The sequence below is a fragment of the Fundulus heteroclitus genome, chromosome 9 (assembly GCF_011125445.2).
Source record: "Fundulus heteroclitus isolate FHET01 chromosome 9, MU-UCD_Fhet_4.1, whole genome shotgun sequence".
NCBI classification, from domain to species: Eukaryota; Metazoa; Chordata; class Actinopteri; order Cyprinodontiformes; family Fundulidae; genus Fundulus; species Fundulus heteroclitus.
The window spans coordinates 29,802,347-29,818,022 of NC_046369.1; the positions used below are offsets into that span (position 1 = coordinate 29,802,347).

The following is a 15,676-nucleotide window of genomic DNA, read 5'->3' on the forward strand; positions in this document are numbered from 1 at the left end:
TAGATCTCTATATTTAATTATTTGTATTTGCTGTGGCAGTATTTTTCTGATATACTAACAGAGGCTTTTGACTTCAGAACTACCTCAGGCTTCTTCTGCTCCCTCAGGGAAAGAGGCAAAGGACAACTTTTCAGCTGCTTTGAACCCCACGTCAAAAGATCTTACCAGAGGCATAATTTAATGCAAATGTAGTCCTTTCTGCTGCTGGTGTCTTAGCTGAGGTTGCTTTTTCATTGCAAAGTAATACTGATTTCTTTTATAGCTGTAAATGCAATAGAACAGTAATGAGCGCTGTAAATAGGTTCTCAGCTATCTGATGGTATTCCTTCTCACCTTTATGCTCTTTACATGGAAATCTATGGAGAATACACAAGAGATTTTAGTGGTGCTGTGATGGGCAATTAGTTACCCCTAACTGGGCCCCTTCATTCATTTCTGCTTAGGTCCTTACAAATCCTTGAACCGGCCCTGCATGGATGGAGAATAAATGTATAAAAGTATTCTTTTTTTCCGATGGAAATTACACAAAAGGTACGTGTATGTCCACCTTACTAACTTGCAGCCTCTTTGGTCCAGTCAGAGTGACTATCTGGGAAGAGGAACCTTCGTTACGAACGTGTTTCTACGGGGAATCATTTGAGAAGCAGCAAGATCTTTAGTCATAACATTTCTTCCCTAACAGCTGAAGTTACGCAACACGTCAGGTTGAACGGAACACGGGATGGCCATCGCTGTAGGACATTAGATGTTTTAGCTCCCAGCGTAAAGCTGTTATAAAGCCTGGACAAACGTAAAGAGATCAAAGGCGCCGCCGTCGCTGGGCAGTGGTTACCACGGTTACAAGCGATCAGCCGGCCGGCTGCGATGACTTTGACAGCTGAAACCGGAAGGACAGCTCAGCATGGCACCAACAACGCAGGAATACGTTGAGAGTTCACTCGGAGCTTGTATCATTCCTGTCTTATAAAGCAGCGCCGGTGAAGTGTAACGATGGCTCTTCTGTGTAGCAACTTTTTAAGAAACTCCTGCAGTTTTTATTTTAATTTAAATCTGACTCGAAACTTCCGGCTCTGTAAACGAGCCGGTTTTCCTCTGAAGAAGGACGCGTTCCCAGTATGTCCTCATGTCAATTTAAAAAAAATCTCTGATAATTCGAGAGTGTGTGCAATTAGACGGTCTTTTTTACCATGTGGCAACGTACGGACAGCGTGTTCCCGGACGGCGTGTTCCCGGACGGCTTCCGTCCAAACTCAGCGGGGCCGCCACTTCCACACCTCAACCCCCATGAGAGCACTTCCTGCGCCCCTCCTGTGGTTGATCCTCAAACCTCTGCAAAAGCTTCTGGCTATACTGCTGGGCAGGTACGGAACAGATGGGAGATCTTTTATTGCTCTTTAGGGATCTTGAACAAACCCGAGCATAAAAACAGTTTGACACACAGCCAGTCCAATTACAACAGTGTTCTTCTAACCTCAGGACATTATTATAGCAATACTGACAATCTAAGTGAGTCAACTAAAAACTGAACAAAGGAGATTCATGAACAATTCTGGGAAGGATTCATTTTAGGACATCCCCACATTTATTTCCACTTAAAGTAGATAAAAAAAGAAAACAAATACATGTGTACTTGGAGTTTCTAGGAGTACAGAAATGCTGAATTTAGTCTGTACCGGTGCTGTGTAGATATCTTTATATTCTGTTTTGGGTCATATTTTTCAAGCCATTCAGTTTTTTTAAACTATTATGCCAGAGTATTTGCTTCAAAGATGCTAAACAAGGTCACGGACTTCCGGCTATACCAATTTCACAAATCCAACATATTTATTTCTCGGAGCAATTGTGTTGTCCGACCTCAAGGATGCCAAAGCTACAAGTAGATAAGTGTTCGGTTGTTGGGTGTATTAACCAACTTCAACCCCCCCCTCCAAGCTTATTACAAAAATGGCAGAACTCTTGGAGTGGAAGGCTCTGCAGGCTGGAAGCGGCTGGGTGTGAAGTGCCTCCTTTGGATTTAAAGAGACAGCACCAAAATGAGTTGTTCTCAAATGTACCTCAGAACAGGGGTAAATGTGAGGATGTGGGGCAACAGTAATGAGGAATTCAGACCGAAACATTGCAGTCTCACTTTTTATAGACCGCAACTAAATGATTTTAATGTGAAAATTAAGGCATTAAAAAGGATGCTATGTCCCATTTAAAATGGCTTAAGATCGCACACAGGAACATCACATTAGAACGTTGTTACTCATTTCTAAGGAGGGTTATTCTGTTTAAACATCAGACCATTTCATGTCCTTCAAGCTATCCCATAAATAAATAGCCTTTAAGTGGAGGAGGTTAAAAATATCTGTCTATGGAGTCTAGACCTCCAAACAGGTTTGCCCTAAAAGTACACTGAAAGATGCTAAAAGAAGTTACCAAAGCCCCTAAAATGTCATCATGGACTTCCGGCAGGTTCTTGCTATTGTTGACATGAAATTACATGCCTTTACAATCAAAAAGAGACTGCACAAGGTTGCGTTTCATAGAACATGTGAGGGAAGAACTTAATGTGGCTAAAGCAAAAACACAAAGCCAATACCAGCCTCTGCTGAGATAACGCAGACACAGATCAGGACTTTAGGAATACTGTTAATTAGACATATGGGGCCAAAATCTAAATATGTAGACAAAACAACGGAGAATGTGTTTGGCATAAAGCAAATACTGGATAAAAAAAAAAAAGCTACCAACAGTGAAGCACGGTGGAGGAATATTATGGTTTGCGGATGCTTTACTGTAGTGGTGCCTGGTCGGGTCATCATCATTGAATCCACAAAGAACTTTACTGTGTTTCAGAGTTATAGTAAAGCATTTAACCTGAAAAACACCCACCCACGACAATGACCCAAAACCTACCCGTAATTACGCCAGGGACCTACTGAAAACAAAATTAAATGTAAGATCTCGATCCTTTTGAGATGCTGGGGTTTTACTTCAAACTGGCTTTACGAGAAACTCTTCATACATAGCATTACTCAAAGGGAGGAGCGGGAAAAATGGTCTTCAAACTTGTGTCCGAAGCATCGCACCAGCAATCGTTTTCAACCAAACGGGATAACTCTTGCTATTAGGGGACAGGGTGCTTTTCCTTTAGTTAGAAAACCCATTTATGTTTACTTATTTAGTTTAATGAATCCTGGTAAATGTTTGTTGCTTTAATAAACTACTTTCTTTTTAGTTTTGAGTTTAGATTAGAGATGATTTGTGAACATTTGTTGGTAAAGAAGTAGATATTGCTTTATTGTACAACAAGGAAAATCATTGTGTGACATTATCAATTAAATACATTGGTATAATGAAGCAAAACAAATAATGCAAATGTCTAAATTTCTTTTAGGAACAAATACATTTATTCTTAAAATAAGAACTCTCTCTGCTGTCAGGCTTTATGCTCAACGCTTTGTTGGATAGATTAACTTTAAACTATAGCCGTGCTTGTTGAGCTCTGTTTTTAATGCGGGAATAAAACGTGGCATTTAAGTTCAGTAAAATAAAATCCAAACTCAGCTTTTCTCAGGCCTCCAGGGAACTGTTTCAAGGGAACTGGACCGTGTGCTTTTGTTCTCACTTTGGGATAATTAAAACCTGTCACACAGCGGGTTCAAGGACCCTCGGGCCTCCTGTTGCCTCTTTGAAGATTAGATGATTGATCTGCGGTCTGTGTTTCCACAGTTGCTCTCCTTGTTTGTCCCTCTCTGCCTAAGAGATGACAGGATGGTGATCTTTATGATGTTTGAGCACTTCTGGCCCATGTGTGGTTTTGGAGCGTCCCGGTGAGACCTGTTTCCCTCCCTTTCTGTGCAGGAGTATAAGGAAGTGGTGGGTGGCTCTGCCAGACACCCGCCGACAGCTCGTGCACCAATGGATCCGGAGGCGTCGCTGGCATCTGGCGGCGGGGGCAGGAGTTACTTTGGTAATTGTGGCCCTTCTGCTCCTAACACACCTGGATGAGTCCCCGGTGACAGGGCGGGTCCGCCTCCTGGTGTTCAGCAGGGAGAAGTACATGGAGCTGGCAGCTCTGACTTCAGAGACGGTGAGAAATCCCTGCGCCGCTTCTTAACATTTCATGCTGAAATCGTTTTAATAACCGTCGTGCTCAGATCCTCCGTACGTTTGTGACGGAACCAGCGGGGAAAACAGCCAGTGCGGGGAAAATGATACCCGCAGGTGGGGACGGCGTTAGAGGAGATACAACGGGACCCACATTTGTTCGTCACTCTGTGTTCCAGCACCTGGAGCAGTTTGCAGAGCAGCTGCTTCCCGTCAGCGACCCTCTCCACCAGATGGTGGAGCAGTCGGTGCAGCTCCTAGCACAAAGGAACAAGGACATCCCTGAAGTGTCCGAGGTCCAGTGGAGTGTGCATGTGGTGGAAGGTCCCCAAATCAATGCCTTTGTCCTTCCTGTGAGTAAAAAAAAAAGAAAAAAAAGAAACAAACCAAAAACTTTTTGCTTCTTTATGCCCTTCGTTACTTTACTGCAGTGTGTGTGTGACCCAGGTTTGCGGTGTTTGGTCTTTTTTTTTTTTGCAGAATGGGAAAGTGTTTGTGTTCACTGGGATGCTGGGGGCTGTGGCAGATGTGGACCAGCTCCTGATTGTCCTCGGACATGAAATGGCTCACGCTATACTGGACCACGCAGTAAGTCCACAACCTTAAGCAGCTGGTGTTGATTTAGGTAAACCGCTTTTTCCTGGTGATATGTTTAGTTTGTCTTATTATTTATGATTAGTCTAATATTTAAAATCTGTTTCTAATAACGCTTACGAGACACAGGCCCTTGGAAAAGCCTAAAGCCCCCTGAACTTTGTCACGCTGTGTCCCATTGTGTCTACACACATTATTGTTTTTTTCTCATAGCTCAACATAAAATGAAGCATAAATGTGAAATCTGATCAGAAAGATGAATAGTTCATGAAATCTCATAAAAATAACCATAAGCCAAAAGCGTTTGAATTCGCAGGAGTCCCTCTCAATGCAGCTCCTTTGTAATGTCTGCACACTACATCGGTCCAGGTTCTCCAGTATGAGATCAAGGTTTCCAGTGCATCACCTACATATTCATGGCACTTGAGCCTTTTCCATATCTTATCATGGCTTGTGGCAAACGGCTAATAAAACTTTTTATACACCTTTCTTATAACAACTGATAGTTGTCGGCAGATCCTCCAACCTGAGCCGTGGATCTCTGTTGCTCCTCCAGAGTAACATCGGTCCTCTTGCTTCTTTTTGCAGTTGCGATGTTTGGGACTTTGTTTTATTACCCGTCGCTGCTTTCTGCTCCTCCACATCTTTCTCCCTGTCTTGTGTGCTCCTTGGTCTTCCTGATGCTGCTTCCTCTCTAATGTTCTCTAACAAAGGCCTCACATATGAGGAGAAGTCAAGAGCACTGGCAGTCCAGATGGTTCAGAGCAAACCAGCCATCTACATGCTTTAGGTGCATGAATGTTAAGTTGCTTCTTGAGGCTTTTCCTTGTTTCCTCAAACAAAGCTCTTAACTACATCCCATGGGGGAGGTGGGGAGGGAGGAATTAATACCACCTTGACTTGTAACCAGCATTTGCTCTGAGTTGTATTGTAATGACTGTGGCACCAGTTTGGGATCCCTTACATCAGATGACTCCACGACAGTCCCCTCCAAGCCGCTATCTAAGGCGTAGAGGTGCTGATTTATCAGTTCTCATTTGTTTTGCACAAACGGCTTTCCTGCGTCCATACAAGCCAATTCCTTTGGCTCTAAAAGCGTCTAATAAAGTTTTTGGGATATTTCCGAGGCCTCCAAATGTCCTGGGAGGAGATGCTTGGAAGGAGATTTTAATTAGATGAAGGGAATGAGCATCGATGACCTCCGCGGTACGAAGTTAGAGTGCTGTAATGGATCGGCCGTTAAAACCTCTAAATGTGTTGCAGCGAAAGCGTCTCGGTGAAATAGATGAGAACGATCAATATGCTCCAGCGGCCTCATTCCCCCTCTCAGAAAGTTTTAAACTCTGGCTTTCTGTCTCTAATCTTATCCACACTGTTTATGCTCTGGAGCTCAGCCCCTCGTTCTGTTTCTCCCCCCGCTCCCTCCAGGCAGAACAGGCCAGCCTGTCTCACGTGGTGGACCTCCTGTCTCTTGTTCTGGTGACAGCCATCTGGGCATTGTGTCCTGGAGACAGCTTGGCAGTGTTGGGAGGGTGGGCGAAGGACAAGCTCACAGAGGTGAGGTATTACTATTCATGATTTGAGTCGTTTGAATATTCTGCTGCTACGGGGGTTTTAAAGTTTAAAGTGGGAATGGTGGGAAAAAGAAGTCATATCCAAGAGTTACATGAGGTTTAAGGTTAGACGGGTAAGAGTTATTTATTTTAGTTTTTTGTTATCCTATGTAAAAGTTCTCTGACTTCACTTTTGCAGCTGATGTTCAACCATCCCTACAGTCGGAAGCTGGAGGCCGAGGCAGATCACGTTGGAATGCATTTAGCTGCCAAGGTAACGAGGTTGTTTCATACCAACATTAATTTTTAAGGGTTTTACTGAAAGCCAAAACTCACACAAGCGACTAGCAGGAGAAATCTAGAGCTTAATGTTGCTCCAAAGTCTAGATAACTGTTATTACGGCGCATCGGTGCACCACACCGGTGCTTTAGGACACATCTATTCCATGGGTGGCGATCATTTTGAAGGGTGCTGCATATGTTCTGACCATGTAGTTTTATGTGCACTGTATTAAAAAAACAACAACTAAAGAAAATAATTAGAATCCTCTTCAATGTATCTTTTCATCAGGAGACTTTGTAATCTGCCTGTGAGGCACAAGGGGGCACTGTTGTCCAACTAAACTGAAGTCATGCAGCTCTTCAGAGAGGCTTTTCAACTGTTGACTGTAATGTGTATATATTTCTGAGTAAGAGCTGTATACGCATATACAAACGTGTATTTGTTGTATGTGTTGTTTTCTTCTTCTGCACGTCCCTCCCAGGCCTGTGCGGACGTGCGAGCAGGCCCCGTGTTCTGGCAGCAGCTGGAAATTGTGGACAAGCTTACAGGGAATCCCACTTTGCCCGAGTGGCTGTCTACGCACCCCTCGCACAGGAACAGGTCCAGTCAGATGGACCGCCTCGTACCACAGGTGTGCCAACACGCTGCAAGCCGCATTCTGTTGCGACCCTCCACCCGTCGGCGAACAAAAGCATTTTGCTCCTTTTGATTTTTCGCACGTGGCAAACCGCAGTCAGAGGATTTTTCACGCGAGTTGCACGTTTGTTGTTTTGGAGAAATTGCGTAGCTTTAGGTGCCGCTGGAAAAAACGTCTTAATAGAACTAATGAAGCATCTGGAGAGATGCAGACCCACCTGCAGACACGGAGAGGGAGCCAAAGAGGAAGCAGAGACTCGGGGAAGGAGAGGAAAGGATGCGGGGCCCCTCAGGAAGACAGGAAAACCATTTTGTCGTGCCAAGCCCCGGATGCCTGGCACAGGCGAAATGTCGTGTAGGATTTTGAATTTTTGGATCTGAAGGAGAGCGGCCTTATCGTTTACCGCTCAGTCTCACAGGACGGGACACTCCGCCGGCTCTGTGGCGAGACAATCAATGGTGTCTTAAGGCTAAAAACCAAACCAAGAGCTAATAAGAACAGCAGGTTCCATGAAAAACAGCGTGCCTGGCTGCTCGTTTCACGCCTGCGAGCATTTTAGGCCGCCACAAGTGTCGCTGTAGCTGGAATGTTGTCGCTTTTATCAGATGCTCCCAGCACCGAAGTTGAACAGATGGGCAAACCTCTAATTGTCCATCAGGTGGCTAAGTTGTGAAGTTTGTGCATGGCTTATTTCCCTGTGAGATGGGCCGACCTCTAGCAGCAGTTGTTGTCAGGGCCGGGATGAAGCTGCAGGCAGTGGAGTGATGAACGCTGCGGCCTGGGTATTGTTTGTGTGTGTGTGTGTGCTGATAAAACTCTGCTTCTGGCGTGATAATATAATACCCCGCTCGCAACCAAACGGTTTGATCCAGCCAAGCAGCACAGATGAACCGGCCAGCAGCTGAGCTCCATCGGCGGAGGGCGATGCATAATGGGATGTTTTTAACCTTGCGAAGGGGTGACAGGCTCAAGCTACTTAACCCGACTCTTCTGGGGGCACTCCTCCTCCACAAGTGCGCTCATCATCCTTAAGCAAAGCAAATTAAGTCTACAGGTAGCACGAGAAGGACAGGCTGTCGAGTTGATGGCCAGGTGCATGTTCGTACATGGCCATGCACACTGCCTTTGGAAAGTGTTCACATCCCTTGAAATCTTCCACATTTTGTCCTGTTATAACCCCAAACTTCAGCGTTTTTTTGATTGGGGTTTTCATCTGATAAAAGTGGTGCAATATGGGGAAGTGGAACAAAAAAGGCACATGGCTTTCAACATTTTTAATTAATAAAAACCTGATTGGTTTGAGGTGCATTCGTCTCCAGACCTCCTTTGCTCTGCCAGCCATGAAAGATCCGGTGCAAATCGCCTATGCAGAGTCGCTCTGTGTGTACATCCAGCCTCATTTGTGAAAAAACGGCTTGATTGAGACAGAGGAACGCAGCAGACGGGTCGGGGGTGACGGTCAAAGCAAGGTTTGGTGATAAAACAATATCTCAAGTTATCTGAAAAAGGCTAAAACTTAAACACTGCACATCATAATTAACAAAAAAACAACAACGGTGAAACACGGTGGTGGCAGCATCATACTGATGGAAGTAAATGTAGGGAAATCTTGTAGAGACAAAATTTCCCCTCTGCCAGATTATAAAGGGAATTTTTTTTTTTAGAATCCCAATAAATTAATAAAGTTTGACGTTACTAAGATGCAAAGAAGAAAAAGTTCAACGGGTCGTGTATGTGATTCTGAACGGGGAGCGTATTTAACTAGTGAAGAATAAGTGCATCTAATTATAATTATGAGAAGCACACATTTAATAATCATATATTTTAGTGATTAAATCAAACTAAAGTGGATGTATTTTTTTTCAAACTGATGTAATAAAGGTAACATGTTAGCTGTACAACGTGTTTGCTGTGGCACAGCAGATTTTCTTCATGAAGAAGGAAGACCGTCCTGGTCGGCAGGAAGCGCTTCAGATTCAAAGTGTTTATGTTGTGAGATCAAAGCCATCGTGGCAACGGGGAGTATGACTGATGGGGGGAAAAAAACATGCTACAGTTTTTGAATTTTTAAGGATGAATCATACAAGGAATTGATTATTCAGTCCTCTCTGTTTCCTTACACTGGACAGCAAATGGATATGTCCGACCTCATCTCTGTTGCTTGCAGCTTTGATTTTAAAGTTATTGCAATGGTTTGTGATTTATTAAAGCTACATCTGTCTCTGTTTTTTGGTTCACCGGTGCAGGCTCTGGAGCTGAGGGAAACGTGCGGATGCCCCGCACTTCCACCCGCTGACCCCAGAGCTGTCTTCTCGCAGACCGTCCACATGATGCTGGAAAAAGCCAAGGCGCAGGGGGTCGGAGGGCTAGACGCGACCCACGAGTCAAAACCCGCTTCCGACCCTGCAGGCCTGCCAGCTTCTGGAGCCGTGCTCGCTTCTCCTTTAAAAGCGGAGCGGGTAAACAAAGGCAGGGTCCCTGCTGTCACGTCTCCTCTGCCTACCGCTGCAGGGGAAGGATCCCAGCATGCGCTGCAGAACACCAGCCAGCAGGGGAGTTAAATCCTAACAAACCTTCAACAAACTTCGCCGACTCTATTGGCAAACCTAATAGAGCTTAAAGCCGCTTGCTTCTTTTCTGTATCTGTACGGAGCCACTTAAAGTGGTCCCAAAGTGCCCAGCACATTGAGATCCCAACCACGGTAGCGCAGGCCACAATGGAAGAGGATGCTTGAGAAAGTTCTCTAAAAAAAAAAAAAAACAGGTGGCTGGGAGTATGATAAATAAAAAATTGGGGCAAAAAGTCAGCAAAAGCCGATTGAGAATGCTGTCCGTGTCCGGTGTCCACAAAGATGCCACTTTAATTAGCTAACCTTGACCAGGGAAATGCTGCATTAATTAGCAAAGCTCCCATACTTTGTGAGATTAATATGTGCATTATTCATCAACGCACGGCAACAGCCGGGAAGAAGCACTTAGGTGTGCATGTGTGATGCCGCGTCCAGAGCGAGGTGAGGGCGTCTGCGTTTCTCGCTGCGACTGCGGCATTGTCATGCAACACACACTTTATGCACTTTACGCCTTTTCTAGCCTGGGGGATTAAATCGGGTAAATTGACGCTGGGCTGTTTTCGGTCGCGGCTCTTCTGCATGGGAATACCGACGTCGAGGCGTCGGGCTTTGAGAGAAAAACAAAAAAAAAAAGAAAACACAACAAAATTTCATGGGATTTTGAAAAGCTCTTATTTAACAAGGCGAGCGGAGTGAGAAAACATTGATATTTGCAGCAACGGCCTTGGGGGAGCAGTCACGCACCGAGCAGGGGAGGGCAGTTATGGTTCAAAGCTAATGGTGTTCTTTTATGTGCGGGTGTGTGCTGAAATTAAATGGTACACTTGGATACACCATGAAATCAAACTCTACAACTGTGTTATCATCGCTGAAAATTACTTTATTTATGTTATGCTTTTTTTTTTTTTTTTTTTTTTTTAGCTGCAGATTCAGCTACCAAAATAACCTGCAGACTTTTCCAGGTAGCTTTGAGCCTCGTTTGAGTTTAGCAGAGAAGGGTCTCTATAAGAATCTACGTCTATGCTGGATTATGCGATTTGTGATTGCTTTCATTCAATGCAATAAATTAAACGAAGAGGCGATGGACAAATACGTTGTTGTTTTTTTTCTCTTTCTTTCAGCAATTCAGGAGAAACATATCCTGTCAGCACTTTTTGTGTAAACTGAAGTTGCGCTTTGTGCAATTTTATCCTGTCTGTTTTTATTCCTCCACAAGATCCGACATGGATCAAAGCCTTACGTTTGCAGCAACAAATAAAAAAAGGAAGAAAAACAGAACGTGTCTGCTCTGTGAGTGAATTAATTGGCAGCCTAAGAACAGCAACACCAGCTGAGCAGGCTCTGAGTGAAACCCTTTTAAAGGGTTATTTTGAGGTGTTTACCTGTACGTATGTGCTGTAGCATTATTAGTGACAGTTGCATCTTGATGTCGCGCCCCTACATTCCTAGATTGCTTCCTTGTTGGCCTCTCATAGTTAATTAGAAAGATGTAAAGTTTTGAAATCGCATAAAATATTACCAGAAGCCAATCACGGCTAGATGAAAGCCGTCAGGCTCCCAAGAGTCAGTCTCAATACCGCTCCTTTGTAATGTCTGCCAACTGTTACAAGCTCCAGCTTCTTGAATTCATGATCAATCTCGTCATATCTACCCTGCCTCGCATAAGCGTTTATTCTTCTTGCACTGTTTAAAATTTGACTGCGACAGCCACAAATATTGGTGTATTTCATTTGGATCTAATGTTATAGGCTAACAGAAATGATATGTGCTTTTGTAAAGTTTTCACAAATATACACCTGAAACGTTTGCTGCACATTTATATTCAGCTTCTTTGAGTCGGTGTTTTGTGGAACCACTTTTTGCTGCAGTTACAGCAGCCAAGGACATTGGGTTGTAACTATTTTAAAGCTCTGTTTGAACGTTCAGGCTTCATGTTTAGAGCCATCCCACAGGAAGGCGCGCCTCAGCTCCAGTCTAAAGTCTCCCACAGCCACTAGCAGGTGGTGTTCTTCTAGTATTGTCCTCCATCCGTCCGTCCGTCCTCTTACCGGCCCCTGCTGATTAAAACCAACCCATCAGCATGACCCTACAACCACAATGTTTCACTGTTGGGATGGTTTGTTCATGGTGTCGGGCAACTCCATGTCCTGGAGGTCCGGTGCTACTTTTGTATGTGTCTCATCAGCAGGACTCTGGAGAACTGGACTGCAGACTGGGGAGGCCATAAGCCGATTGGTTCAGGTGTTGTTGGATCAGAGACACAACTAAAAGTTCCAGGACACCAGATCTCCAGTACTGGAGCTGAAGACCCCCTGGTGGAGGCGGAGGGTACTAGTTTCTCATCACATATCGTGTTTTTCATGCAAGGCAATAAGCTCAATTTTGTTTTTCTGCAAATGGCGCGTCTAATGGCTTTCTTTCAACAATGGCTTGCCTCTCGCCAGTCTTCCATAAAGGCAAGGCCAGTTTATTTGTATGGCACTTTTCAGTAACAAGACAATTCAAAGACCATGACCAGAACATATGGAAAGAAAACATTACAGAGGAAAGTACATTGCAGTGGAATAGTAACACACTTCAACACTAACATTCAAAGAAATGAAAATAAAAATAAGCAAATCCTGGGGAGTCATTGATCTAAAACAGTTTTGTCCAACTGTTCTGAAAACTACAACTAAAATAGAAAAAAAAAATCCCAGTGCTTAATTCTTTCTTATCCATAGACTTCTTTTGTTTCATTGTAAGTGAGGCCTCTTGCGTTGACATGCTGATTGCCTGGTCTTATTCTCTGCAATTTTTTTTTTTTTTTTTTTTTATAAAATAAGGAAATCCTTGGGAGTCAATCATCCAAAACAGTTTTGACCAACTTTTCTGAAAACTACAACTCAAACAGAAAGCAAAAACGTGGCGGAGAGAGCTTTTACATTGCAGCGGAACAGTAACTGCAATGTAACGCAGGGAAAGGCCCATAAAGGCCAGATTTGTGGCTTAAACAACCAATAGTTGCCTCACAGATCGGTTTTCCCGCCTGAGCCGTGGCTCCCTCAGCTCCTTCAGAGCTACCACGGCCCTTTTGGCTACGCCTCTTATTATGCCTCGGTATGTTTACAGTGTTGGTATACTATTAGTTTTTTTTTTTTTCTCTTTTGGATGGAACATTTTTCGGAGGGTATAAATAGTTTTGCAAGGCACGGTGTGTACGGAGACGGGCGTGGACTGCACGCACCTGTTGGGTACGCGCCGCTGTTAAATAAAACTCAGAGGGAAGCGCGGCTCGCTGCTTGCCGCGCAGATCTCCTCTCTCCTCGTTACGTCTGTGAGCGCACAGTGAGGCAGGCGTTTTTCCTCGGCACTCCTGGAGAAATTGGAACATGAGCAGGCAACAGATGACACACTTACACCCAGAGGTAATTGTAATGAGCGGGATACAATGCACACACGGCAGAGTGAGTAATTGTAGCCTGCGCTTGGACAGCGACAGAAGGCTTAATCAAGGGAAACCAAGAGACAACAGTCTGAAAGACGGAGAGCTCAGAAATAGAAAAACAGGCAAAATGGAACCTTGGGGGTCTGGCAGGGAACAGGGAAATGGTTTATTTCAAGTGTGTGAGTGACACAATCTTTCATCTAAATCAAGATGTTTGATTTCTAACATGTCACTATACGAAGGCTGTATGCATAAGTCCCTGTTTTTTTTTTTTTTTTTTTCCAAGTGCCAGTGCAAACACACGCCGCCTTAGGCAGAAATGTGAGAATCATAAGTCTGTCTTATGTCTATAAATTCTCCTCAAGTCTCAGTTTGTTTTGTTTGTGTTTCCTTCCGCCCACTGGAGACACCAGACAGCCGCTGAGACCCTAGACAAAAGGGCTTGCAGGTATTTTGAGGTATTGACGAGCAGAGAGAAGCTGGAGCAAGAGAAGGCAGCGCCCCCCCTCCAGAGAAAGCAGGACGCCTGGTAGTCGGCAAACTCAACATGCTGTTTCCCCCTCAACAAAAACACTCCCAGAGGGTCGGGCCAGTGAAAGTGCAGCCCGCCACATCTGCTGTGTAGGTGGCTGAATGACGTCCCGGAGTGCGAGCTGCCTGACCTCTGACCTCCCCGCAGAGAGTTGCCCATCCTCAGCTCCGTTTCGGGGTAACGCACACCGGCGCGCACGCAGCTGCCGCCTGCAGCGCACACGGGGAATATGGTGACGGAGAGGCGCGTCTGGTTGTGGTGGTAGGAGTTGCCACGTCCTTCCGCTGTGCATTAATTATACATGTGGCATGTGGGTGTCTGATTGATATGAATATTTTACTGCTTTTAATCACTGCCATTGCCAGAGTGATGGAGCATCTGGCTGTATTACCTGGGTAATTAAAGAAGCTGTCTCACGCAACTCTCCGAGGCTGTGTCTGCGATATGAGACAGAAGTACTCAGGAGGCTTACTAATGAGTCCAAATTAAATTTGCACTGTTTTGAAGCAATGGGGCCGGTGAAAAGGTGCTATCTGCTCCAGATACGTTTTTTTGTCGTCTATCTCTGTTGAGCAAAATGCTCTTCAAATGGGCCCCATGCAACACAGAGAGACAAAAAAGGAAATATTCTTTTAGTCTCTAAACCCAAACGGTGCGTTTTCAGTCACAAGGATCCATCAGACTGAATGAAACCTGTATCTGTATGGGCAGGGTTCATAGGAGAGATTCTCCTATCATTGCACGGATTATAACCGTAAATATTGCCTCATCATGTCCGTTCTCTTCTTCCTGGAGCCAAAAATTTTATTTTTAGCAATCAGGGCAAAAACCGTGGGGCTCAGGCAGCCTGGTTTGTTCCTTTCAGGTGCTGTCTAGTTCCATTTAAGTAGGTTGACAGCGCCGCGCTGTTTTCCTACTTCATAAACCTGCTTGTCCGATGCAGCTTTAACACTTTCCACATGCCAGGTCTCTGTACTCAGACCAGCAGTGTATGAGTAATTGAAAAGAAATCAGCGTCCATTCTTTGAGGACTGCCAAGCGCGGCTTTTTCAGTACGGCGGCCAGCTATGTTTACAGCGACAACACTGGCCGCACCACTGCTACTCTTCATTTATGTGCCATTTGTGGTGAGTGCTACTATTAATTTGAAGAGTTCTCTCAATTTTTTTGCTTTCTTTCCATAGAAAGTACACCTGGGCCTGTTCTTCTAGGTTTGGCTGTGTTGGTTTCCTGGAAGGAGCTATCAATTTAGCATTTTCTTCTCATTAACTTATTTTTTTTTTACTCAGTTTTCTACAGATGGTATGCCTTGTCCAGTGCAGGTGTGTTTGGCTGTGTGCTGTTACCATTTTTATGACTTAGCACGTCTCTGTTTAACTGTGTTTGCCCCTTGAATGAAGCCACTAATAATGTAGCTATTGCTGTGATTAACTTCATCTTCCAACTGTATGATTGTTTTCTTTTCATAGAAGGTATGTCGGCCTGGGTGCTTCTATGTTTGGCTGTGTGCATTCTTTTATTCCCCATAGAAAGTATTACCAGCTCACCGCTGCTCTCTTTAGATGTGTTTGGATCAATCCTCTAATGGATACATTGCAGCTCCCAGCTCTGTAAACACTGTTTTTCTTCTCCTGGCCAACTGCCTCTGTGTTTAGCTGTATTTCTCTCCTTGTCAAAAGCACTGATGGAGCTATTGCTGTCATTGTATCTTGCAGGTAGAAAGTACTCATGAACTATTGCTTCTGTTTTTTGTTTTTTTTTTTCTTGCCTGGTTTCTCTCAGCCTGTCGCAACAACATACGGAGCCTGGTTCTGCCGGAGGTCTCTATCTGTCTTCCACCCTGTCTCCACAAGATTGGTCAGGGGGAGGGATTGCTGTATGAAATCCATGAAATCACCTGGGCTTAGTTTCAAACCCATTTCTCTTTTTGCATGAAAGGATCAAACGGATATCATTGTATTGTTTTAACTTTATTTGAACACTTA

The 15,676-nt window shown here is 44.4% G+C and overlaps 1 protein-coding gene across 1 annotated transcript; it reads left to right on the forward strand.

Annotated features, from left to right (window-relative positions):
* Positions 1-87: 87 nt before the first annotated feature.
* Positions 88-11,007, forward strand: oma1 (OMA1 zinc metallopeptidase). The gene is made up of 8 exons (XM_012866446.3): positions 88-1,361; positions 3,850-4,078; positions 4,275-4,448; positions 4,576-4,683; positions 6,118-6,246; positions 6,442-6,516; positions 7,007-7,156; positions 9,409-11,007. The coding sequence occupies exons 1-8, from the start codon at positions 991-993 to the stop codon at positions 9,721-9,723; spliced, it is 1,551 nt and encodes a 516-aa protein (XP_012721900.2). The 5' UTR covers positions 88-990; the 3' UTR covers positions 9,724-11,007.
* Positions 11,008-15,676: the final 4,669 nt, after the last annotated feature.